We start from the raw sequence: 24,476 nt of genomic DNA, 5'->3' as shown, positions 1-24,476 counted from the left end.
CACAGAGACAAGATGGGACTGCCATGAAGTCCCTTCAGTATGTGCTGGAGCCAGCTGAAGGACTATGGGGGAGAACAAGCCATTGTAAGCCAGCAGCTGGCCTGCAGGGGTGGCTTAGGCTTCTGTGCAACCCTACCCCATGTTTTATTGATGGGGCTTAATCACAATATTATGCTGCAAATCACTCTGAGATATTTTTATAAAGAAAAGCAGTATATACACTCTGTAATAAATGATTCCTTACTCTCTTCCTTAGTATTAACATTCAGGTTTAATTAAACAATGGTTAGGCATGTCTATTTCACTGAACAGGATCTTAAACCAACTTCAAAGTGTAGTTTAAGATCCCAGTTAATAAACTTGCATTAAGCTTTGCTTCTTCATTCCAAACATAATAGCAAAGTGTAGTTTAAACCAGGATGCAAAGAAGGAAGAAGGTAACAGGAAGGGAAAGGTGGAAACACACACTTTCATTGCTCATTCCTCACTGCTAAACCATGCGATATTCAAATCAGACCACTTTCTTGCACTAAATCGAAGAATTGTGAAAACTACAGCTTTGTACTCACAGGAAATAAAGGAGACATGCAATAAACAGAACTAATTATAAATAAATAAAACTTATTATATGTACCCATCTAAACATTTTGTCTAGTTTTGTGGCTGTTAGGTAAACTTCTGTCAAAAGAAGTGTTTTTCAGTAGCACCCATGAGGGGAATTATAATGCTTGAATCAGCCTTTCTAAGAACTGCCTTGATGGAATATATTCATTCAGCTTCCCTTCCATGATTTCCTGATGCGTCTACTGCTTTCAAAGTTAGAATGGTGACTTATTTACCATAGATGAAGCTGGTTCTGATTTGTCTGTGGCACAGCAGCCAGGGAATGGAGGTTACTTAGCAGCTGGACTCTGTAATGAGGTTGGATGTGGTGCATGCGATAGCTGAACATCTCCAACAAAGTATGCAAGATGCCCCAAGCGTGAGACTTAAAAACCGTGGGTAGCAGTTGACCTGAGAAGAAATGCAGCAATGTCAACTCTTCCTGTGAAAGTTAATTTCCTGCAAACACAAATTTGCACAGAGACTCACATTCTATAGAATCAGGCATACTGACCCTTTGTTACCATTACCGCATTGACAATTTATAGCATGTAAGAAAAATATAGCAAATGCAGTGTTAGAAAAGTAAGAAAAGGATCCCACAAACCTGTTATTATCCAATTAAGCACAATAATTATTCATCATAGCTAAGTTACAAAAGAATTTAAGTCAAAAGACAAGATCAGTTCTTACAAGGTGTACATACAGGCTCCAATGTAGAGTAACAGGCCTTGAACATGAAAAGCTGAGTTTAAACAGTGGCAGTGGTATTTTGAGACTAAAGCTTGCAAGCCAAGTTATTTGGGTACAGAATGGGGCAAAAATATTGGTTATGATCATTACTACTAGTATTACTTCTTACAGTTATATCCTTCTTCTTCCTCCAATGAACCCAAAAGGAACTTTCATGAGCTTTCTGCTCTCAATTTTATTCTCACAACAAACCTGTGAAGTAGGTTAGGTTCAGAACTGGCAGCTGGCCCAAAGTCACCCAGTAAGCTTCATGACCAGGAAACGGGATCCCTGGTCCCAATCCAGCATCCCAAGCACCATGCCACACAGGCTGTACAATTTATTCTTTGTGTGCTTTCCCCATGTGCACAGAGCTAACTAGTCAGTTCAGCCTGCTCCCAGCTCATCTTACAGCTTTCTGAAAAACTGAACGGTACAAGGGAATCCACTGTCTTATCAGAGTAGAACCCCTTTCGAGCCTATAAGGATGTTACTACTTGCTAATTCTTCTAGGAATGGCTGAGAAGATGTACTAGATGTATTTGAGCACTGAGGATGTGCTACACCTGTACCAAGTATTCTAATATGTGTATTATTTAGTGTTGGTTTTTGAGTCAAGGGCTCTTTTTTCTGTGATGTTAGCATGTCCTAACACATATTTGTCATTATCACATGAGGTTGTAGATAGGGAATATCAGAAATTAAGCTGTACACATAAGCCAAGTGTAACAACTGGGTATCAATCCTGAAGCAGGTGGCATACAAGAGCTAAGTCAAGGAGAAAAAACACAACCAGACCTATATGTTGCCCCATACAAGTTTTTCTATGTGCTCCAAGTAAGTTTCTTGTAGTATGCACAGGAATACCCTAAAGGTGGGCATGTCTGTACACACGCGATACTCAACAATGATTTCTAATTGACAGTGAACATACTTGTTGGTTTAACATATACAGTTACTTACTGATAAAGCCTTTGATACCCAACGATTCAATTTCCATATAAACCAGCAAGCGACTGTATGTTTCCACAAGGGCTGGTGCCAGGGCCACACTAGATTTTGCATGGGCCAATTTGATCACTCGGGTAGCTATGCTGTGGATGAGGCTAGAAAAAAAAAGAAAGTGCATTATTTTTAAAATCATACACTTGCAGCTGGTTCTCTGAAAATATGCACGTAGCTCTGTTATTAACTACAGTTTACCTCATCTTGGCATGAACTGTAAGTGAATCCAAGAGGTTCATTGGCAATGGTGTGATGGATCCTGAAGCCATGCAACTGGTCCCTGGCAGAGGTATTCTCATGTTGCCATTTCCATAAATAGTTTCGACTAGAACACCCATGGGTAACGTGAAGCATTCTGAATTGGTGGAATAAGCATTGCACAACAAGGCAATCTTGTAGTCATTCATCTGTAAACTTTTGTTCCTCAGACTCTGTTGTAAGAATCTGTATAGCCAAAGAGAGGGAGAAAGATAATACATGCATGCCTGATGGTTTTAGGCACCAAAGGTTGCATTTGATGGCAAACTTATGCTAGAATTATGAGACTCTCAGGGGCGTCTCCATGTGAACCAGAAACTGCTTATGGTTATCACAGTGCACTCAAAGGGTATGTCAAGAACTCTCTTTGCCACCTGGTGTTGGGTGAATGGAGAACCTAAGCCTTTTGCTCTATTATTTTTCTATCAAATTTTACCGCTTTTGTAGTGACTACTTTTTAGTGTAGTGTTTTTCTTTATCGGACATTAAGTTGTCTTCTGCGTGCTGATCTTTTACTATATTTCAGGCACAGTTTTATGGAAAAGGAGCCATTATATTTAATACTTGGCTTTTCCGTACTCTGCATTGTGTTGTTGCCCTTACCTACTCCTTACACACCGTGTAAACCTTTAAATGTAAGGGATCCTTGGGCTGGAACCTTCTATAAAGAACAAGCATGCGGATTTTGCTTTGAAAGTAAGCAATATTAGGAATTAACTGAATAAGATGACATGAAGCATGGGTGTGGGAGGATATGGCTTTATCTACTAATTATATTCCTAATTTGCCCAATAATCTATGTTCTTTGGGTAGATATCAAACAGGGTAACAAGAAGGGTCTTCGCCAATGCACCAGCAAGAGAAAATATCTTAAGGGTACAGTAGACTGGATAGCTGCGTACTACAGGACAATACCTGCTGTTGTGAAAGTCAACTGAAATATATTCACTGACTTTCAGTTTGTTTCAGGTGCAGGTGCAAGTTTTGACCTACAAAGTAGGACTGCATCCAGAGGACTGCATCTTCCATATGAACCTGTCTATCATTTATGACAATCACTGGAGGCATAATAGAGTCTTGCCACTTAAAAAGGCTAGCTTGGTAGATACCTGAAAGAAGGCCTTTTTGGTGGTAGCACCCCAACTGAGAACTCCTTCCCAAAGGAGGTAAGAGTGGCTTGCTCCTTATTTTGCTTAAGACAGGCAGTAAAGCTGTGAAACGTCTTTAAATCTGCTAGGAATTTAACTCTGCATCATGCTTGTTGCTCTTTAATTTCAATTTTATTTTTAATGCTACCCAATAACCAAAGCATTTTGGACAGTAAACTAAAGTTTTACTGCATTAGGTTTTTCTATAGAGCTTTCATAATTAACGAGAAGGCATTTTGTGTATATTGCTTTGGGTGCCTGGCAGGTAGAAGGCATAATTCAGAAATTTAAATAAACATACTTTAAAAAGTCTTGTGGGTGATAATTTTTCACCCTATTTTCCCAGTTTGTTTACAAGATATGCTATAGAGGCCTTGCTTTTTTGGTCATATATTCCAGAATTATCATCAATCCAAATGCATATTACAACAGAAATTACTCATGGTGAAGCTTGAGAGAATGAGGTATCGGAATCTGCAGCTTCGAATTGTCACTGTGTGCCTTTCTGTTCAGATGAATCCAGATACAGGTCATTGCAAAAGCATGTGTTGACTGGGGTTTGTTGATATCTGGCACAGGAATACACTAAGGAAAGAAGAAACATGTTGTTAAGTTCTACCTTACTGTCATGCAATGATGGGATTCTTAGCAATGAAATAATTCCACTGATTGTGTTCACTTCTGTAGCAGCAACTATCTCTGGAAATCAGTAGATACTGTATGTATCCCTGAATGGGAACCAATTTTTCTAATAAATTACAGTCCAAGAAATAAAATCTCACAAGCAGATTTGTATACTTGGACAGCATACTTGAACTGGCATATCTTACACTGAAACTAGCTACGTCAACAATCATGAAGATTTACACTCAAAGACAGAAATAAAAGTCTGAGTCTTGTTCTTCATGGTGTTCTGGGACTAACTGGGAGTACTGGAAAATCCTTTGATCCTTTCATATTGCACTGAATCACAACAGCAGAACAGCATTCTTTCGTCTAGCCTTTCTTATATTTCTGTGGTAATATTTACACACAGAAATACAACACCTTCAACAATTGTTTTAATAACAACACTCTAAAGCAAAAGCTATATTCATAGCAATTTATCCTGAAATTCCCAATACTCTCACATATAGGCATCATACTAGTACAAGGTATAATGTTTGCTTACTGAATGGCATAACTCAAAATGGTTTTAGTCAAACTGGATAAAAATGAAAAAAGAAGAAGAATATAAAAACACTTTACATTCTTAGGAAGATTAGTACCTTCTATCATTTTGTTCCAATACTGAAAAACAATTTCCTTCCTTCTTTCTTTTAGGCCCAATAAATAGCAATTCTATGGGAGATCTTTTTCTGGACCACCACCGCCTTTACTGCCATTTCTGCTATATGCTACCTAAACACAGCAAAGTGGCAGTCAACTGACTTGTCTGGCAACTACTTTCTTTCTGTACAGTAGATTATACACAGACATCATCATCTTGCTCATTCTATTTGCACCAGAATTACACACTTTTTCTTGTTTGTTTATTGGTGGGCTGCTTTCATTACCCAGTGGAATGTCTCTTAATCCCAGTATCACCAAATTCTTGTTTTAATCTTATTTTGATCCCTTGCGACATTCTTTGTTATTCTTAGAAGTGGTTTACTGAACTGTCACACTACAGGCTTTCATGGTCTCTATTGAAATGCTGCTTGTTCCTGCTATAGACAGTTGTAATTAACATGCTATTTAATCTTTTGACCAAGTTCCCCATTCAGTTTTCATCATATTCCTTATTTGTTGCTGTTCCCTTAGAATACTTACAGGGAACTAGGGATTGGAATTTCCATGTCCAAAAGATAATGCTCAAATTTGCTAGACAGGTTGAAAGAAAAAGCTTTGATGGGTGTCAACAGAAAGTGCTTGCACAAAGGAATCTTCCCTTTCTGGAGTACCAAGGGGCTGGGGGAAAGCTGCAAAGGACTAAGAGCTGTCCAGGCAATGCTAAAATCCTAGAAGATCAAGCTTGAAAGGAAGAGATAAACCTATCAGTCACTTACAGGGAAAAATTCCCTTCACCATTTTGCTGTTCAATTGATAGCTCAAAAATTGATAGCTGTCAAGAGTGCATAACATAACTCATATGCAGTCACTGTCCGTGGATATCGCCTATGCTTTGACTGCAGACACTTGCTAGGACAATGGCCAGGCAAGGTTCCATGTTTTAGTCCTTCATGCATGGGCATCTTATAAAAGACTAGGGAAAATTATGGACCAAATTGCACACATTTGTGCTGTCCCTCAAAAAATAGTTTTGCAAAAGGTTAAGGAGCCACTGACAGTCACTCCAAAGTACCTCCAAGGTACTGGTTTCTCACCAAGTTTACAGAGTGCTGGACTAGATAAGCCTTTGGTCCGATCTGGCATGGCTTTTCTGACGTTCTTACCTCCTGAGCATCAGTACAGCAGCTGCCACCTATCTCAGCACAGAACTCCAGGAAAGGGAAAATAAAACCAAAAATAAATCCGAAACAAAAAGAGGTTGCAATCAGTGCAAGGAGGGGGAGATTAGATCGTCTCTGTTGTGCAAGACCCTGGGATACTGGCTGGTGGACGGAAAGGTGGAGAACAAGCCACACTGTGCTGATTATTTGCTGCATCATGCAAACTCTCCCACTGGCCTTTCCCTTTTCTTATATAATCTCTTTTATTTTCAGCACCTTCTTATGTAGTCAAATACAATATATAAAACATCTTCTTTTATCATCTTAAATTTAAACACATGACATTGTTATTTGTCACATTCTTGCTCCCGAAGATGTCTTCCCCATTCCTTTTCAACTCCCTGCTATTTTGAAACTGTACGCTGCTTCCAGAAAGAACCCATTTTTTTTTTTGTCTTTTGGGTATTCTTTTCAGTGAAACATCAGTAGTAAATAATAGCAAAAAACTCACTTCCTTCTCAGGGTAGAGGAGGTCAAAAAGCTTCATAACAGGGAGAAAGTCAGCTAATGCATTTTTCTGAATGCTTCCAGAGATGAACTGCAATAATACCCACATCAGATGGTCTCTGCCCTTGATTAGGCCTCGTCCTGCCAACTATAGAAAAGATACATTTTGTAGCATGTGCATACTCCACAGATAAAAAATACCCTCAAACACCTTTTCCAATCTCCTAATCTGGAAAACTGTTTTTCCACAAGATGCCATTGGATAATAAACTATCAGCATATTAGCATTTACTTAGCATGGCCATAGGAATTTCAAACACTGAAGGACTTGTGCCTACCGTATTTCCCCGAAAGTAAGACCAGGTCTTGTATTAATTTTTGCTCCAAAAGATGTATTAAGGTTTACTTTCAGATGATGTCTTATTTTTTCATTTTTCAAATGTACAACAATCTACATTTATTCATGTACAAAAAACTACATTTATTCAAATACACTCATGTCATCTTCTTCTGGAACATTGTCATAACTATCCAAACCCCGAAATGTGCTGCAACAGACGTACTAAATGCGTCAATCTGGCTGACGATCTTAACTAGGGCTTATTTTGGGAGTAGGACTTAAAATTACAAGCATCCTGAAAAATCATGCTAGGGCTTATTTTCTGGTTAGGTCTCACTTTCTGGGAAACAGGGTAATATTTTGGATTCAACAAGTAATAATTACTAAAACATCAAAAATCTGAAGGGTATTTCTTCCTTGAAAAACTGAAACTAATGGCTTCAAAATATCAAGTAGAAATGAGGCTATTACTGAATTGTGGCTGTCAGTCAAACAGGGCAGGTCTCTGAAAAGAGCTGTGTCACAATGCAAGAGTGAAACTGCAATACTGGCCCATTCAGTTCTGCAGACAGACATACGCAGGATAGCTCTGTAAGTGGGGAAATACTTTCCCCAGCATATTCTGCAGCTATTATTTCCCTCCTAGCTGCAAATAAACAAAGGGTTTATTTGCATCACCAACATGCTTTAAACAAACCACTATTCGCCTCATCTCCCTCCTGGGTGCAGTTTCTTATGTCATCCAAACCAGGGCAGCATGGCTTGGATGAAAGCCATGAAACAGTCTTCAAATTACCCCTGCACTGCTGTTGGGTTGTCTGAGGGTTGCTTTCCCCTCCAACAAGCCATGGCACAAGGTTCAGACAGCATGGCAAGCTGCACCTGGACAGGTGATTAGGGAAATAGTGTCTGACAAATGTCATGACTTAAACCCGCTACCATGGCCTTTTAGCCCACAGTGACAGCATTAGCCGTGCCACTGCTGTTTTATTCTTATTCCTGCTAAAGTAATCTTTGTTGGTCTACTGGCATAACTTACAAATTATGTGTAGCAGCAGGATGGCAAAGATCTCCACACTCACCCACTAAACAGATTGTCAGTTCTAAGTTGATGGACCTGGAAGTAGGGAAACTTGGAAGGAAAGCTGAGCTCAGATAGACTGATATTTGTTAATGGCAGTAAGTTACCTTTTGATGGAGAGACAGGACCATGTGAGGGAAGCTTGCAAACTGAAAAAGTACAAAGAAGATGAGCTGACTGGAAAGGTGTTGCCACAACAACTGGCTGGTGCCCCCATCATCAAACTTGTCTTCTGTCTCTGACCGCTCCATGGCATACACCACAAGATCCACCAGTTGGTCCTCCAGCACAGGGCATCGCTGTTTGTGCTGCAAAGCAGAAATCAGATACAGTATTCCAAAGACTAGCATGTGTCATTTTAACACTCTTCATTTAAGTAGATACTTTAAGTTAAGTTTGGGAAGCATGAAATGGATCTGAACATAAAAGTTTACAAGGTAAGCCAAGGCATTAAAACTGTCTAATGTTACAGGTTACCTTTTTTTTTTTAATAGTAGCCTAATTGTTATGTTCCTACTCACCTAGCCACTGTTCTTTATGGAGCAACAATTATCTGAAAGCCTGTGTTTTATACTCCTATGTTCTTATAACATTCCTAGCCCTCAACACTGCTGTATTGAGAATATCAAACCCATCAACCTTGAACCTTCAGTGCATTTCTACAGTTAATAGGCTTCAGCTTATCTGTTTTTGATGCTTTTAACTTTTCAGATACAGTAAGGCACCAAGTCAGTTCACAGCTAACACCCAACTTTGTTTTGGAGTATTCTGAGTTCCATGTAATAAATCTAATTAACTATGAAATGAAACTGATTTTCAAGCCTAGCTGAGATATCACATACAAACCAAAGTTCTCATGTAATGGCAAACTGCGGCTTGTCATAAACCAAGAATTAATTAAATGGTGTGAGAGGAAGAAAGGGAAGACTGCATTGCCAGTCCATACACACAGACAGACTGGGCATGTTTGTATGCCATGCTAAATCATAGGTTAAATCTATGTGGGTGAGTAAAAATGAGCTGCAGCAGATCTGGGGTTCATCTATCTCTCTTTTCCGTTTCTTCATACAAGACTGGGAGAAAATATTTGATAGTTTTGCTTTTGTTTAACTATGGCTTATATCATTCAGACCAACAAACACTGGATGTGACTAAAATGTGGATAACATTAACTATAGTTAGTTTTGAACGAACCATCTTCAAACTTTAGTTTCCAAAGCAGACTTGTTTAAATTAACCATAATTCTGGACCTGGATGACACAGCAAACTGTGGTTAATCAAAGCAGAAGTAAATGCTTCTGAATTTCTTCCCTCTACTATGCTGGAGGGGAGAGGAGCACATACAAGCCCCTGTAGTTTAATTTGACATGCAAATGCAGCCACTGTGTAGGAATATCAGTTTATACCCCAATGCTGCAGCTGTTTAGTTATACAGTTTCCTCTATTTATGTAACTACCTATTTGGAAAAGTGTTCTCATCCCTTAATTTTGATAACCACCTATTCAGATTGCATGATGTGCTTAATTCTCCTGAACTGATACTTTGGAAAAGTCCATAGGTGCAAAGTTTTAGGAGCGAATTGTAGAAAGTTATATACTCCAAGATGTTAGTAAGTCATTTTTGTTCATTCTTTTTATGCAAAGGATTTCAGAGATTTACATGATGTACCTGTAACATAACACAGCCTTAATAAAATGAAAAAGCATTATTTTAAAGATGATACAGAAAAGGTACGGAGCTGCTCAGAATCTAATTATGAAATGCTGTGTCCCTTTCTAGAGGCAAAAAAGGGGATTTGGTATTTGTTTTTCTTTTCAAAAGAAATTTGTCATGATACCCAAATATGATTTATTCCATAAATTTTAGTGCTCCACTTAACAAATAACTTCTTTGAATAACAGGCCACCTAAAAGCCCCTTTCAAATTAAAAGAAAGAAAGAAAGAAAGATTATTGAAAAGAGACTTATTCTAACCTTAACAAATGTAGGTAGCTTTTTGCCATGAAAAAGGGATTATGCTTAAAAATTAACAATACAATGCAAGAATGGCAAAACTTTGGACAAACTCTGCGAACAGCACTCTCTCTTACACATGCTCTTTGCCAGCTCAAAACTGCCAAATGCTACAAATCTAGCTGTGCTTTCTCAAAGCATGCTTAAAACAGAAGACTTCTAGTCATAAGGAAAGCATTAGTTGCTTTTGACCCTCTCTTTCAAAAAAATACGATGCCATTATCACAAATCAACCACGTTACAGGTTTACAAAGGGCAATATTAACACCACCAGTTGAGAATACTTTTTTCCAAATGCAACTAATTATGAAGCAGAGCAGAATGCAACAGACAATACTACAAACTATTTCATGATTCAGCATGCAATACTACTGTGTACAGGGCTTGAAATTCACTATAATTTGATAGGGAAAAGGCTAATCTCCAAAGGCCCAACAATGCAAGCCTACATCCATTTTGAATGAAGATACTTAAGAGAATACAACTCTAATATAAGTATCAAAAAGCCAGGATTGCAATGAAAAATGATTATTATTTAACAGTATTTAGAAGAAAGTATGGCTTCCATAGCGATCTAACTTGACCAGGAAATGGAACCCATGGGACATACAGAAAGGAACACTTTAAATTATGAATTGCTCTTGCTCAGTTCTACGAGGGACAAGCTGTTCTAAACAGCAAGGTTGTGAAATTGTTCCTTTGCAGCTATTATTTGCATCCAGAGGAAATCACTGCCGCTGCCAAGGGGGTGTGTGTGAGGGGGGAGGAGGTCCACTCAATGGAAATAACATTTTCAAATGATAAGTTTTAGTCAGGGCAGGAGATCAACGGGTTTAACTTTGCAATGAGGTGCAACTCCCAGTAATCATCAGTATCCCCAGCAACTGCTATTGCATTTTGCAATATACCTGCAAACATGAATCACTCCAAGAAGTAATGAACTGCATTTATACACACTAAAGCACTAACAGGGTGGGGGGCATTCCCCTATACCACCCCTGATCCTGGGCAGTCCACTATCAACTGAGGGGTACCCCATTTGAGCCGAAAACTGAAAATATATAGAAAGTGTGTGCTGTAATCTTAAAAGCTAAAGACATGGCTGATTCAGAGTTTCGTTGGTTGGGAACAGAGTATTTCCAACTCTCTTCTGCCTTTCCCAAGACTAAACCTGAAACTGTGCAACACAGAAAAACCTACCAATATTAGAGAAATCATGTCCCTTGATTACACAAGTCACCATTTCTTGGCATAGATTTGTCCCTCTACTCTTCTCAGTTTGGAATGCTATCAGTGGAAATAAGAAGAAAGGTCTCCTAAGGTCGGCTTTGGTCCACAATTCCCATTGATTTTGGTATAGGAACAGGAGCTCCATTTCAAATAATTTTAGTATATCTAAAGATGCAGGACATGATATGTAGTTAGAAATACTGCTCAAAGTTCTCCACACGATACAGACGTGCCTGCACGTCTCAAGGAGTGGTGCAGTTTATGCTATTTCACTCAGTGCATATGTTCCCACATAACAGCAACCCTCTGTGAATCACAGTGCTTGTCATTCTATGCCAAACAGCTATGATGAGCTTGACAGATGACCAGGCTCACCATGGCTGTGCTTGTTGTGGTTGCTCTTCCCTGTCCTCTTTCATTCCTCCTAACAGGCACTGCACAGAGGACGGAGGCTGGGCTCACTGCAGCTGTCAAAATCTCCACGGCGCAAACAGGGCTGATGCCCCAAAGTGTAGTGGAAAGGACAGGGGAGCTCACTGGGCACTCCTGTCTCCTGCTCCAGAGGAGACCTAAAACTGAAGCATCCCAGTGAAGCCAAAGCCCCACTTCTCTGCCCTTTCTTGGGAGAAAGCTGCTCAGGCAGGATTGGAGAAGCAGGAATGTGCCAAGAATGGAGCCCCCTGCCCCAACTGAGTTCAGACTTCCCATCTCTCCTCCTACTTGGAAGAAAGCCACTCAGGGTAGGGCAGAGGCTTAGTGGGGATTCCTGGAGCGTCCCCCACCAAGCCAGCTACCATCTGAGCAGTTTACTCCCAGGCAGGAGCTGGTGATCTGCTCAGCAGGGCTGCTCCAAGAATGCAGCAGCAGCACCTCAGTAATCGCTGGTTTCCACCTGCTGCTCCAGAGTAGATTTTGGGGGCAGGAGGTATGCAATTGACAACTGCGCCAAACTGCAGTCACATGAGTAGCCACTTGGCAAGGCTTCTGTTGCCGGGCAGCTCACTTGTTCTACAGCTTTCCCCACAATGGATTGTGTTGCCTTAGTTTGGACAACAGATCAAGCAATAGTGGTAGGGAGAAATACAAGAATAGATCATTGTGTTTTAAAATGGTCCTCAACCATAAGTCACAAAAACCATGATAAACACCACAACCTGGGCTTGGACAACATGATAATCAGTGATACCAATCAGTGGCTGCTTGTCATCTTCTGTGAACCCAGTCAGTAAATACTAGCTGTTGTAGATGCTGAACCGTTTACGCTGATGCATTCAAATAATACCCACGCACCTAGCTACTCTTGGGGAAGTGGTGGCGCAGAAGCTTAATGATGCTGGAACTGTCATCCAGAAATGGTCAGCACTCCAGTGGTTCGAGCCCAGCTTCTGACAGATGGGAGTGAGCTCTGGTCATTCACCCCAGCTCCTAGTCAACCTAGCAGTTCAAAAGCATGTGATGCAAGTAGATAAATAGGTACCCCCTTGGTGGGAAGGTAACAGCACTCTGTGACATCATGCTGGCCCCCTGACCGCGGGATTGTCTTTGGACATCACTGGCTCATGGCTTTAGAAACAGAGATGATCACTCCCCTATTAGCCACTGGCTATGTGGGGTAAAATCTGCAGGGACTACTGGCTACTCTAACATCACCATGAGGATGCAAACTGGTATGAAATTTTAATAAATATGAAATTTGACTTGACATATTTTTCAGAGACATCATACATGGCCCAAAATTTTCCATATCTAAGGGAATATCCTCAAAACAGCTGTCAATTTTCAGCCACGCAGTTTATCTCCACCTCACCCCAGGAAGAAAATTCCTTCCAACTCGGGGCCAGAAAGATGATTTAGGCTATTCCATGAAAGGTCCAGCTTCCAGTGCTCAACCCCCAATTGCTATCACCAAGCTCCTTAACCACGGCAGTTTCAGACTAATCTGATCTGAACAGAATCATTTCCTCCCAATTGTTCTTATTTTTGGTGCACCCCAATAACAGCAAGTATATGTTCTTTTTGGAAAATGAAGCCTAGGATTATTTTTGCTGTAGTCTGCTGGTATCAGCTAAAGGCAGGAAAATCTCGTCAATCTTTCTTCTGACAGAAAGTTAGATACGGAGCTGCAGTGCAGTGAGGCAGAGGTGCACAAAAAACCTGCATTTCCAGGTTTGTGGAAGCTAAACATGGGATACATCAATTAGGGCATCCTTGTTATTGTAAACTGGGTTTTCAATTCAAACATCAGACAAAAACTGATGGTTTTTAAACCAGCTTTCACAAGTTGGTGGTGAGGGAAAGATTGGATTAAGTGTATCAATACAACTCATTCTGTTTGTGCACCCATAAATCATGGCACTAGTGAAACAGAAAGGCAGTGTGGCCAAGGATAAGCTATCCTGAACTTTTTTCTGTGAATGGCCTATATAGATTTTGAATACCCTGAAAAAGTGAAAAGGTAGGCTGACAATTTTTTGTGAATGTTCACAGCTGTTTTCATGAACTTATTTTTCCTCTACACATTTTAGTCCACCATCTAAGCAGGTCTGCAGCTAGAAATGAAATCATTTGTTCTAGACGCATTCTCAAATTTACATTGAAATTGTTTATTTTAAATGACAAAAAACCAGCACACATAGTTTGAAAACAACAGCTCCTATTTCAAAAAGTGTGTTTCTTGAGGAGCCAGCATCCTATCTGAATAACAGAAGGATGCTGCATGAAGTATCACTCCATTAAGATGAGCTGGCTGGCTGAGGGGCTGGTTAGTAAAGTTGATCTAACTAACAGCAATATCCTAAGAATGAACAGAAACTAAAGGAAATCAGAGAGAACCCTCCGTGAAAGAAATTAGGAGGGTAGGTACTCAGAGGAGGGCTTTCTCTGCGGTGGCGCCCAATCTATGGAATATGCTCCCCAGAGAGGTCCGCCTGGTGCCGTCGTTATTTGTTTTTCGGCGCCAGGTGAAGACCTTTTTATTTAAATGTCATTTTAATTGTTAACAATATTTACTTATTTATCTGGCCAGGGCGACTTCTTTCCTTTTCTTTTATAACTTTTCTAACTCCTTTTATATCGTTTATATTTTTATTTATTTTATATTATTAATTTTAATTTTATATTGCTATTTTTGTACTGTATTGTATTTTATTGTGTTGTAAGCCGCCCCAAGGCTTCAGCAAGGGGCGGCATAGAAATGTTATAATAATAATAATAATAATAATAATAATAATAATAATATACTGGGAGGTGTGGAAAATCAGAGAAAAGACTGAAGGGAAGAGGTGTTTCTCCTAAGAGCACCCTCCAATGAAGAAGCAATTCTTTTCTAGTAATGCTTCTGTATCTCCCTAGGTTCATGATAAGAACAAGGCACACCAATCACATGGGAAGGATTTATGCAAATTGCGAGAGCCTGTATGGTGATGAAAGTGTTGGGCTGGAAACCCGAGAGATCCAGGTCCTAGTCCTTACTCAGCCACGGTGCTCACTGGGTGACTTCAGGCCAGCCACAGATTCTCAGCACAACCTAACTCACAGGGTTGTTTTTGTGGGGATAAAATGGACTTACGTGATCTGCCTTAGGTTCCTCACAAGACAAAAAGGGACAGGATATAAAAATGGAATGTAACATTGGGCTCAACCGCACAGGCCCATATATAAATAGGAGTCAAGTTAAACATATGCATTTCGGCTGGGGTAGAATGAGTAGACAAGAGTTATTTTTTTTCTTTATAAAAAAGCTTGTTTTAATTAATCATCTGTGAATCATGTGTGTGGTGGTGTCCAATTAAGGAGTCACTGATAAGGCTGTAACAAAACGACATTGCAGTGCAAAGATCGGGTCTAAAGGACTGAAAGTACCAGGATACGCACATTTCTCAGCAGATTAATCTAGAATCGAATCAGGCTGAATATTGATCTTTGGTATCATTTGCAGAGTCCAAGCAATGCCACACACAACCCGTTCATGCTTTTTCACTGACAAATGAACAAAAATTTCACAGACTGTTATTATGGCAGCACACCTACAATTCATAGTTTGTCAGCATTTCCATTAAAAACCATGCATTTCAAAGTTTTGTTACTTGACCATAAACATTTGCCATGGTTTGACATGTTAACTCACAGATAAAACTATGTCGGAAGTTGCAAATCTTGAACTTGTGCAAAATATGTAAATAATTTTTAGGCAAGTGCATATAACAGTATCAAAATGCTATTTCTAAATTGAATGTTGTGAATGAAAATGTTGGGAATTTTAAAACGGTATAAATTCTTACTTCATTAACAGTAATATACAGGAGGACATAGCAAAGAAGTGAAAGTGGCAGCAAGTAGAGAATCTACATTCTTTTTACATGAGAATAGCAGAAAGGAGTTAAATATGACATCTTGTCCATTATGTTTAGGGTTCAATCCTTTTCCATACAGAGTTCAGCTTTCTCAGTCAAACAGACAGTAGGGAAGACTTACATGGCGGGGTGGCCAAACCGAGGCTCACAAGACACATGCACCTCTTTGAATTTATTTCATGGCTCGCCTCTCACTACTTGTGGATGCCTGCAGGTGCCCACCCGCCACTTGGTGCCCACTGCCACTGCCCACGGGAGCCTGCTCACCACTCGCCACCTGCTGCTGCCACCTGCAGGTGCCCGCTTGCAACTCTTAAACACCTGACGTTTACCATATTTGGCTCTTCCAGTGAGCAAGTTAGCCACCTGTTGGTCACCTGCTATATGGGATACAGGAGGTACATACTCCTCACCTTCCCTGTAAGGGCTTTGTGTGTGGTCCTGTGTATCTGCATATTGAAAAAGAGAGGAAAACCTAATAACCCTGGTTGGGCAACACCTCCAGATGTTGTTTTGGCCTACATTTTCCATCAGCCCTAGCCAGCTTAGCCAACAGAGACGGATGATATGGGCCAAAACACATGGGGGGCAGCAAGTTTCCCACCTCTGTGATAATCCACAACTTGTTCAGAAAGATCAACTTCATGTGTAATGTACTTTGCGATTTTAATCTTCTCTCTCACTTCAGAAAAATCAACCTATATAGCAGCAAACTTTTTAGACAGGGAACTGAAGAACATCAAAGTAAGTCTATATTCTGATTCACACTTTATGTAACTAGTTTGTTTACTATGTATACTATGTATATACCATTTTGTGTAGTACTAAAAACTACAAAAGTATAAAGGGTAGCTGCTGTAAACACTAAAATAATATATCAACATTCAAAGAGATGCAGTGAATATATTAGTCCAAAGCAAAAAGGCCAGATATAAATGCAATGTAATGTACTAATTACAAAATGCATGGCATACTCAGTTGTACAGAGATGGCCATTCATCACAGTCTATGGCATTTAACAGCACAAGCACCAACATACTTGATGCAGTGAATTGTGTATCAGTCCATAGTACAGTATTCACTCCATTCAAATTGGGTTGATCATTTAACACATTTAGAGCTCAACAAACACATTTGCTACTGTTGGCACATGGAGCTATTGCCCTGGTTGGCTTCTCCCTCTGTGACAATGAGAGGGAGTGCTATGCATACAAGGAGTAAGACATGCATAGTTGTCCTGTTGCACTAGAATGTATGGGATAAACAAGGATAGCAAGTAATCAGATATGCACTGGTACCCATAGCAGAGCTGGCAGGGTGGGGGAGGGGGGAAGCCCTGTATTCATTCAGCTCTGCCTGCTAAAAGCAGAGTCCTACTGCACGCTCAAAGCCCTGCATGATGGCTGAGGCACTTAAACTTTATATACCATTAAGTGAAGTACAGCTTTTTAACTCTGCAAACAGAGCAGATGTAAGGATGGTGAAAAGACTGCAGAGACATGGATTTATTTATTGTTTGTCAATGTAACAACCAAAGTTTTAGCATCAAGCAAGTGTTATGGCCAAGTACAACCCCTGAAATAAGAGTTTTTATCAAATGAAAACACTGACACAACCTTCACTATAGTATTGCAAACACCAACGCTTCAATATCACTTCAGATAGCTAAATGAAAAGTGAAGTCCGGAGAGGCCAATATTAAAATATATAAGCAGGCAAACATGGAGAGTAAGTAAGTTGCAAATTTGTGTCAATAATGGTCCAAAATAAGTCCCGTCTCCCCACCTCTGCACCTCTGCTTAGTTCAGCCCATTTGGAGATTCTTATTATAAAGGCTGAGAATGACCTTTCCCAGTCAAGTTGAATTTTGACTTATAAATCTTAATCATACTTAGATGCAACAGAAGAAATTTTCATTTTTTTATACAAACATTAAAAAAATTAGGCAAGGACATTTTTAGTCTGGAAAAAAAAAAAAGCTATGGCAGTTTTGGCAAGTAATGGATAACTTAAGCCAGCAACTGAATTGGTTGTCAATGTCCTTTTCCAACCACAGAGCATTCTCATAACCTCATATTTTAATCAAAACTTGACCTTATCTTAGCATGTGACAGTCCCACCAATTTCAAGCCCTGGCCAGACGTGTATTCTCGAACTGGAATCAGTGGCTACAAAGCAGCCAGCGTATCGTTAGTCACAATACAACAGTAAGGTTGTGAACATACCTGAGCAATGTTCAAGGTCTAGAGCATTGGAGGATGGGCAGGACAAGACAGGACAGAACAAAAATAAAGGAAGAAAAAAAGAAAAGACAAAACAGTGACTATGAGGCCAGCCTCAAGTTACCCCAAGTCAGACCAGGCCCTCCCACATGGTAAGGCAAAAGAAAAAAAAAAAGAGAAAAACCACATAAAAAGAAAAACCATTCATTACCACCAAAGGTAATGAAAACATGCCAAGGCATTCAACAGACAAGTTCTATAGACCAGAGATCTGAGAAGTACACATACCACCACCACGCATCCCCCCGGCTAAAAAAAAGTTTGTCTGCTATAAATTAAAATCTGTCCAGGGTATATTTGAGGCTGGCCTTATAGGGAAAAAAAGCAATGCCAAAAAAATCTCATTTAAGAAGAATCGCTGCCTTTCAATTTAGAAACCTTTAAAGCAATATGTAAATGATAGTAATAATAGTGCCCAATTAACCTAAAGTAATAATACTGAAGGGGAAAAATCATGATCTGATCCTCAACTGTTTTGCTTAGTTAGCTATAGCAAAGAAAAAGAGAAAAGAAAAGTGCAGGTTCTGTGCAAAGCAAAGACTGTTACGGCACAATACAGTACCTGTTTGTTTAGACCTAGCATATTGCAGACCATATCTCTGGAATAGGGTTGCTCCAGGACATATCGCAACAAAGCAGTCTGTGGTTCAAATAGATCCTTGAAAACAAAACATAAAAGGAAACAAATCCCAAGCTATTGACACAAAATAAATTTAAAAATGGGTATCAGATGCAAGAAATGTCCAAGAAATGTTGATAGATAGTAAGCTTGCTCTCATCCCTGCAAGTTGTATAACAGGAGGTCTGGGTGTGTGATTTAATGATTTCAGGCCCGTGAATGTTTTATTTTTTACTACCATCCTCATTATACTCCACAAAACCCCAACTACCTGCCAATGCAACAGTAGGCAGCAGTTGGCAACAGCGTGACCTGGTTCATACATAACAAGAAGCCATTGTAGATTAATCTCGCCATGGAGCTTCTTGTAGTGGCTACCATTTTGAACACAGGGCACTGCAACTTGTTGTCACATGGTAGCCAGAGAGGGGAAGCTGTTGGGGTGGTTGCCAAGCTACCGAGAACCCATGCTTTAGGGTTGTGGGTGGCTTGTTAAGTGTTCCAACAACATACCAGTTTGGCAAATCATGACAAGCTACAGCGCCTCACCATGGCTGCAAGTCATCAGCCACATTTCAAGCTTCATCACCAACTTCATTTCCCAAATTGTAAGCACATTTTGCCTTGTAGACCCCCACAAGGGTTTTATTGGTAGTATTTTCAAATATTGAAAATATTTGCCTATACCTTTCATCACCCACATTTGCCATGGAGCCAGTGTTAAAAGGACTTACTTAATTTTCAGAATGACAAGCATGTGCATTCGGCATAATGAATACAGAAAACACAATTATTCAATGAATCTTTTGTTGTACATATGAGGCATACATATTGTAGCCTTTCTGGTGCGGATCTCACTGGAATAAAAAGACTGCCCCGTGTTTGGTAGATGCTGGGAGCAAATAATTTATATCCTCCTCATGCAGTAAAGAGCAAACTCTCAACTAGGTTTCAGTGCATTCTCAAAATAACATCATTACCAGTATTTGAACTAGTAAAAATATTCCATTAATTTTGTTCGTGTTTCTAAATAAGAAACACGGCTTTCAAACAGTCCCATGAGTATATACCTTATCATAAGGCAAAAGGCCTTTCAATGGGAAACGAAGAGTTGTTGGGTCCAACTTCCATGAATTGCAAATAGCACCAGAGTTATTTACTACTGGAAGAAGACTACATCGTCCTAAATGCATTGGACAACAGAAAGATAAAAAGTGATTCACAATTTATATCTCTATTCAAGTCTAGTATATTGCTAGTTATCTTTATAAATATGCATATCTCCATACAGAAATTAGTCAGCAGCTTGCATTCTGTAGGCATTACTGATGCCTTTGAGTGTCAGATGTTAATGTTTCCTATTTTCAGACATTTCCAGAGTTGGAGGTGGTTTGTGTTACATAAGTAACCAAATTTCAGCTTCCCAGCTATTGCAAAATAATTGCAGGAAACTCTAGTCCAGCACTGGTGCAAGCTGTGGTGGTGCCAAGCTAACATGGGATTCGATACTTGGCAATGGGCAGAGCTAATCTATTTCAGAAAGGCCTCTTTCTGCAGCCTTTATATATCTGAAAACCGTACAGGATTATGGATGGAATTAGCATTGATCCTGCTTCTTTCAAACCCAAGGAAGACTTTCACAAGTGGCTACTGTAAGGCACTGCCACTCTGCCAGCACTAGCTTCTGCCCCATTATGCTTAACCCTAGGCAGCATCAAGAGACAAGCCCAGTTAGTAAGTGTATAGTAAGAGGCAGCAAGTATATTCAAACATTATGGCTTATACTTCATGCATTAGTCTTTTCAACTATTACTAAATTTATTTTACATTACTATAACAAATTCTTACCACAGATGGAATTTATTCTTGCTGTAGGTCTGAAGGAATCCACAAAATCGGATACTAAATTGCCTAACAACTTGAAAAAAATGGAAATCAAATATACATTTGAGTGAAAGGCCTACATCAAGCAATTTATTTTAAAGATTAATCAGTATTATGGGATTAATCTGAATATTTAAAATCTTGGTTTGCAATTATTCATATCTGGATTTAGGAACCAGACTAGCAAAACATAAGCTCTAAAATACAAATGCAAACAGCAACGTATGATAATTCTTTTCCTATCAGGAACCACAGGTGTTCTCTCTTATGTGAAAATAAGACTTAGAAAAATAAGAGTAAGGATGGAATGCCCAAAAGAAGAGAAGCCAGAATGCAGCTTCAGACCTTCTGATGAAAGGAAATAGGAAGTGCAAGTTATCCTGGCCAGGAGACACACGAGTTTTCCTTGCAGTGTGTTCCCCTTAGGCTGATGCCGAATATCGATTTTTCACAATACAGAGATGCAGAGAAAGTACAGAGCATTTACGCTGTTTCCTTTACAATGTCTGAAGTTGTTTCTCAGACAGATTCTCTTGCTGTTCCACAGCGGGATGAAGGGGTTCTCATGGCATGGCCTAAGACTTGGCTTGCTTGAAGAAAGTAACTGAGCAGGGCATACTGGTGGTACTGGAACAATCCTTTGGATTATGGACTACTAAAGACCAAAAGTGTGTGGTTTTGTAATGAGAAAATATGGTGATGCAGTCCTTGATAAGATCTTGCAATTCTGTGTAGTACCTGATGCAAAACTGGCCTTGCTGGACATTTCTAAAGGTGACTTTGAAATGTATACAAAGGCCTTAGGACTTTTCCATTGGCAGCTGGAGTAGAAATAGCTAGCAGCTGGAACAAATTCCAGCTGGTTCCATGTAAACTATGGTTCTAATAATTATGGAAGCTTTGACGGACAAGGTCAGACTACAAATGTATGTGGCCAATGGTCTCGCACAGTCCGATTCCTCCTCAGAAAGACAGTACCCATTAGTTTCACAAGTTAACAAAAACAAGGCGCTTCAAGCTAGCTAGCTTGGCCAGCACAAGGTGCATGGATCTTTCTTGCTACAGTCATCATGTTACAGGTAGCAAAAGTGGCCTGAGGTTTATATTACATGAATTCTTGCATAGGTCCCCAGTTCATAAAAACCATGCTGTCATTACAGGGTGGCATCATACACAATGTATACCTGTTCTGTGCCACCAACTAGACTCCTAATTTCCAATAGCCTGCTACCCTTAAGATGTTCCTTTGCTGGCTGAAGTCAAAAATTTTTTCTTATTATTATTGCATGCATGAGATCATACCCAGTGTGGAAGCTTTCCTTCAGGGTACAACTTTCGGATTTCTGTAACGGCAAAGTAGGCAGGTAGCAAACATGCATTCCTCTCCAAAATATAGGCAACCACCTAAGCAAAATCAGAACAGAACGAACACTTGGCACAGCTTTACAAGTTATAAGACAAACAAGCAAGATAAAATGCTGGCAGTGTGGAATGAGCCTGTTTGGTTTCCAGTCTGCCAGCCACACCCTCTTCCAGGGTATTTCATTACCTGCTCCAAATTGTCATTTTCTTCTCTCTCAACAGATAATCATTACCCACTAGCCTGTTAGTTTTCTCTTTTTTAAAACTTGCTTTAGAGATTTCTTTCCAAACACACTTTATACTTCTAAAACTTTTTTGATTTCCTCAAAAATTATTATACTTTCCTATCTTTTCCAGTGGCTACATTATATATTTGATAGCATTATGCTTCTGTTTCCATACAGAGTTCAACTTCCCCAACCAAATGGCTAGGAGAGAAGACTATATGGCAGGAGTGGGCAAACTGAGGCTCTCATGAACTGAGCTCATGCAGCTCTTTGAGCTTATTTTGTGGCTTGCCTCTCTTTTATGTGTGTTGTTCAAGCAGGATGTAGTGTACCTCTATGTGATGGCAGCAACTGGAACAGACAGTAAATAGTCCTTTCACTATATTTTTAGCATGTGTAATATTTGCTTTAATTAAAGAGCTGGATATACTGTCTTTTTGAAATGCTATGCTGCCTTGAAAGGTGCTGTGATGCTTCAGATATATTTTGCTCTGCACATTATAAACAGAAAATGATCTTGTTTGCACATTAATAGTATCCCATGATACATTTAATCCATGGGTTATTGAATTCTGGGTTGTTGTGATGTGTGTTTCCAGCCACACTAACAAATCACAGTTTGTTATCCACAAACAACTAAAAAAGAGAAACCTTGGTTTGTTGTTGGTTTGTTTAAATCATGGGTTTGTGGTTACACGTGAATCCCGAATCATACTTTTTTTCAGCCAGGCTACAGAGACAGGGCACAAGATTGGCTACACACATACACTTCTTTTAGTACTACAAGGTTGCAAAGATATTTGCGAAGTAAGAAGGGAGAGGAAAAAGAAGCAAAATAGCCGCCACCTCCCACTGAGAACACAAACTATGTTTGTTCAATAGTTTATCAAACAAATTGAAGTAGCACAACAAAGTTTGGGTTAACCATGTGTAAAAAAAGTGATTCTAGTTATGTGTAAACTGAATCACTTACTTGAAGTATCAGGAAGTGTCAGACAATATTTGTTCTTTGAGCCAAAATGGAAATAGAATTTTCAAAAGCTTCCCCAAAACCTTAGTAGATTGAGAAAAACACAGATGACTGAAGTTTAACGTGACAAATTGTGGTATGTAAATCGTTTGACATGTTTACCTCTCTCGCTGCTAAAAGTTGCTGCACAACAGCAGAGCTCACTGTGTTAGGAATAGTTAGGATCTTCTCTAGGATACCTTTCAAGAGATCTCGCACACCCTATAAAAATACACATCATACATTTCAAACAAAATCTTGCACTTGTTTGAAGTATATATAATTGAAGAAATATACATGCATAAATTCCTTAACATTGTACTGCCTGATTTGCCTTACTTATTGAAACCATGAATATTATACACACAACTTCATCCAGTGGCTCTAGATGGCAGCCTTCTAGCCTCTCTCTCCATTTAAATGAGGCGGCCTCAGAATGATGTGCACTTCCCAAATTTAGCTTAGGAAAATTACTTGCAGAAGTACATCAATCCCAGGCTGGATTGGAATCAGCCTGCCTAACTGTGTGTGTGTGAGTATCCCCTGGGCTGGATACCAGTATCTGACTATAATGACTGTGCACACAGTTCCCAACATAAATACTGTGTCTGACATTGTGTCTTGCAGACCAGATGCGTATATAATTTCTTATTGGCACTATATGGTGAAGAAAGTGGTACACTTTCAACCTATTTTGAGATGTTGATGAAAAGCTGTATCCCACAGCTACTGTACAAGATTATGATCTATATGATTCTCTTTGGATAAGAACCACAGCAAACAGAAGCACATTTGGCTGTTCTGGTAGCTGCAGTGTTAGGTAGCAGAAAACCTGGATTAAAAGATCAGCTCAAGTAACAGATCATTGTATACCCTTGAACAAGTAATCTCTCTCTCACACACTTTAATTCTGCCAGCATCAAATAGTATCAGATCTGATGCAGACCCATGACTGGATGACTCAAATGAAGACTCTGATAGGGCAGAGTCCTAAGACCTTGTGGGTCCTTGAGATATGAATGATAATTATAAAGAAATTACAGAGTCATCTAGAAACAAGTGGACTCTGAGGAACCCACAAGCGGACTTCACCATAGAGACTAAGGACAAGATCAGAACAATGAGTCTACTTGAAAGTAATGGTCTCTATGACAGCAGGGGTCTCCTTGGACGCAGGGACTCACGGCAGATCTGATATACTGGCTTATAGCTGTACCTGGGTGTGGCCTGGGTGACTTGGTTACATAAGCCCTCAGCTGAGTCCAGCTCTTCCCTTAGGAAAAACACCTTTAGTTCAGTTTTCAGTAAGTTTCCTTATAGGATTGCTTTGCTGGTGTGTCATGCTTCTGCATAGCCCTCAAAAAGGCCATTCATTTGACCTGTGCTAGATT

At 39.7% G+C, this 24,476-nt stretch overlaps 1 protein-coding gene across 5 annotated transcripts in view; it reads right to left on the bottom strand.

Moving 5' to 3' along the window:
• Window positions 1-24,476, bottom strand: part of MED23 (mediator complex subunit 23) — a 47,951-nt gene that overhangs the window by 18,659 nt on the left and 4,816 nt on the right. For 4 of the 5 annotated variants that reach the window (XM_044424504.1, XM_044424529.1, XM_044424512.1 and 1 more), the window contains exons 6-17: window positions 23,209-23,307; window positions 21,790-21,891; window positions 20,452-20,521; window positions 19,674-19,786; window positions 18,547-18,642; window positions 17,928-17,945; window positions 8,214-8,414; window positions 6,690-6,833; window positions 4,186-4,331; window positions 2,539-2,784; window positions 2,299-2,441; window positions 840-1,014 (exon numbers count right to left, since the gene is read on the bottom strand). In XM_044424504.1, the coding sequence (XP_044280439.1) occupies window positions 840-1,014; window positions 2,299-2,441; window positions 2,539-2,784; window positions 4,186-4,331; window positions 6,690-6,833; window positions 8,214-8,414; window positions 17,928-17,945; window positions 18,547-18,642; window positions 19,674-19,786; window positions 20,452-20,521; window positions 21,790-21,891; window positions 23,209-23,307 (1,553 nt within the window). The remainder of the gene's footprint in view (window positions 1-839; window positions 1,015-2,298; window positions 2,442-2,538; window positions 2,785-4,185; window positions 4,332-6,689; window positions 6,834-8,213; window positions 8,415-17,927; window positions 17,946-18,546; window positions 18,643-19,673; window positions 19,787-20,451; window positions 20,522-21,789; window positions 21,892-23,208; window positions 23,308-24,476) is intronic. The other variant, XM_044424506.1, reaches the window with a different exon arrangement.

Source organism: Varanus komodoensis, unplaced genomic scaffold, assembly GCF_004798865.1.
Source record: "Varanus komodoensis strain SLA01 unplaced genomic scaffold, ASM479886v1 scaffold1, whole genome shotgun sequence".
In the NCBI taxonomy this organism is placed as follows: Eukaryota; Metazoa; Chordata; class Lepidosauria; order Squamata; family Varanidae; genus Varanus; species Varanus komodoensis.
Note: the sequence above shows the minus strand (reverse complement) of the source record. Positions and strands in the feature narration are given on the sequence as shown.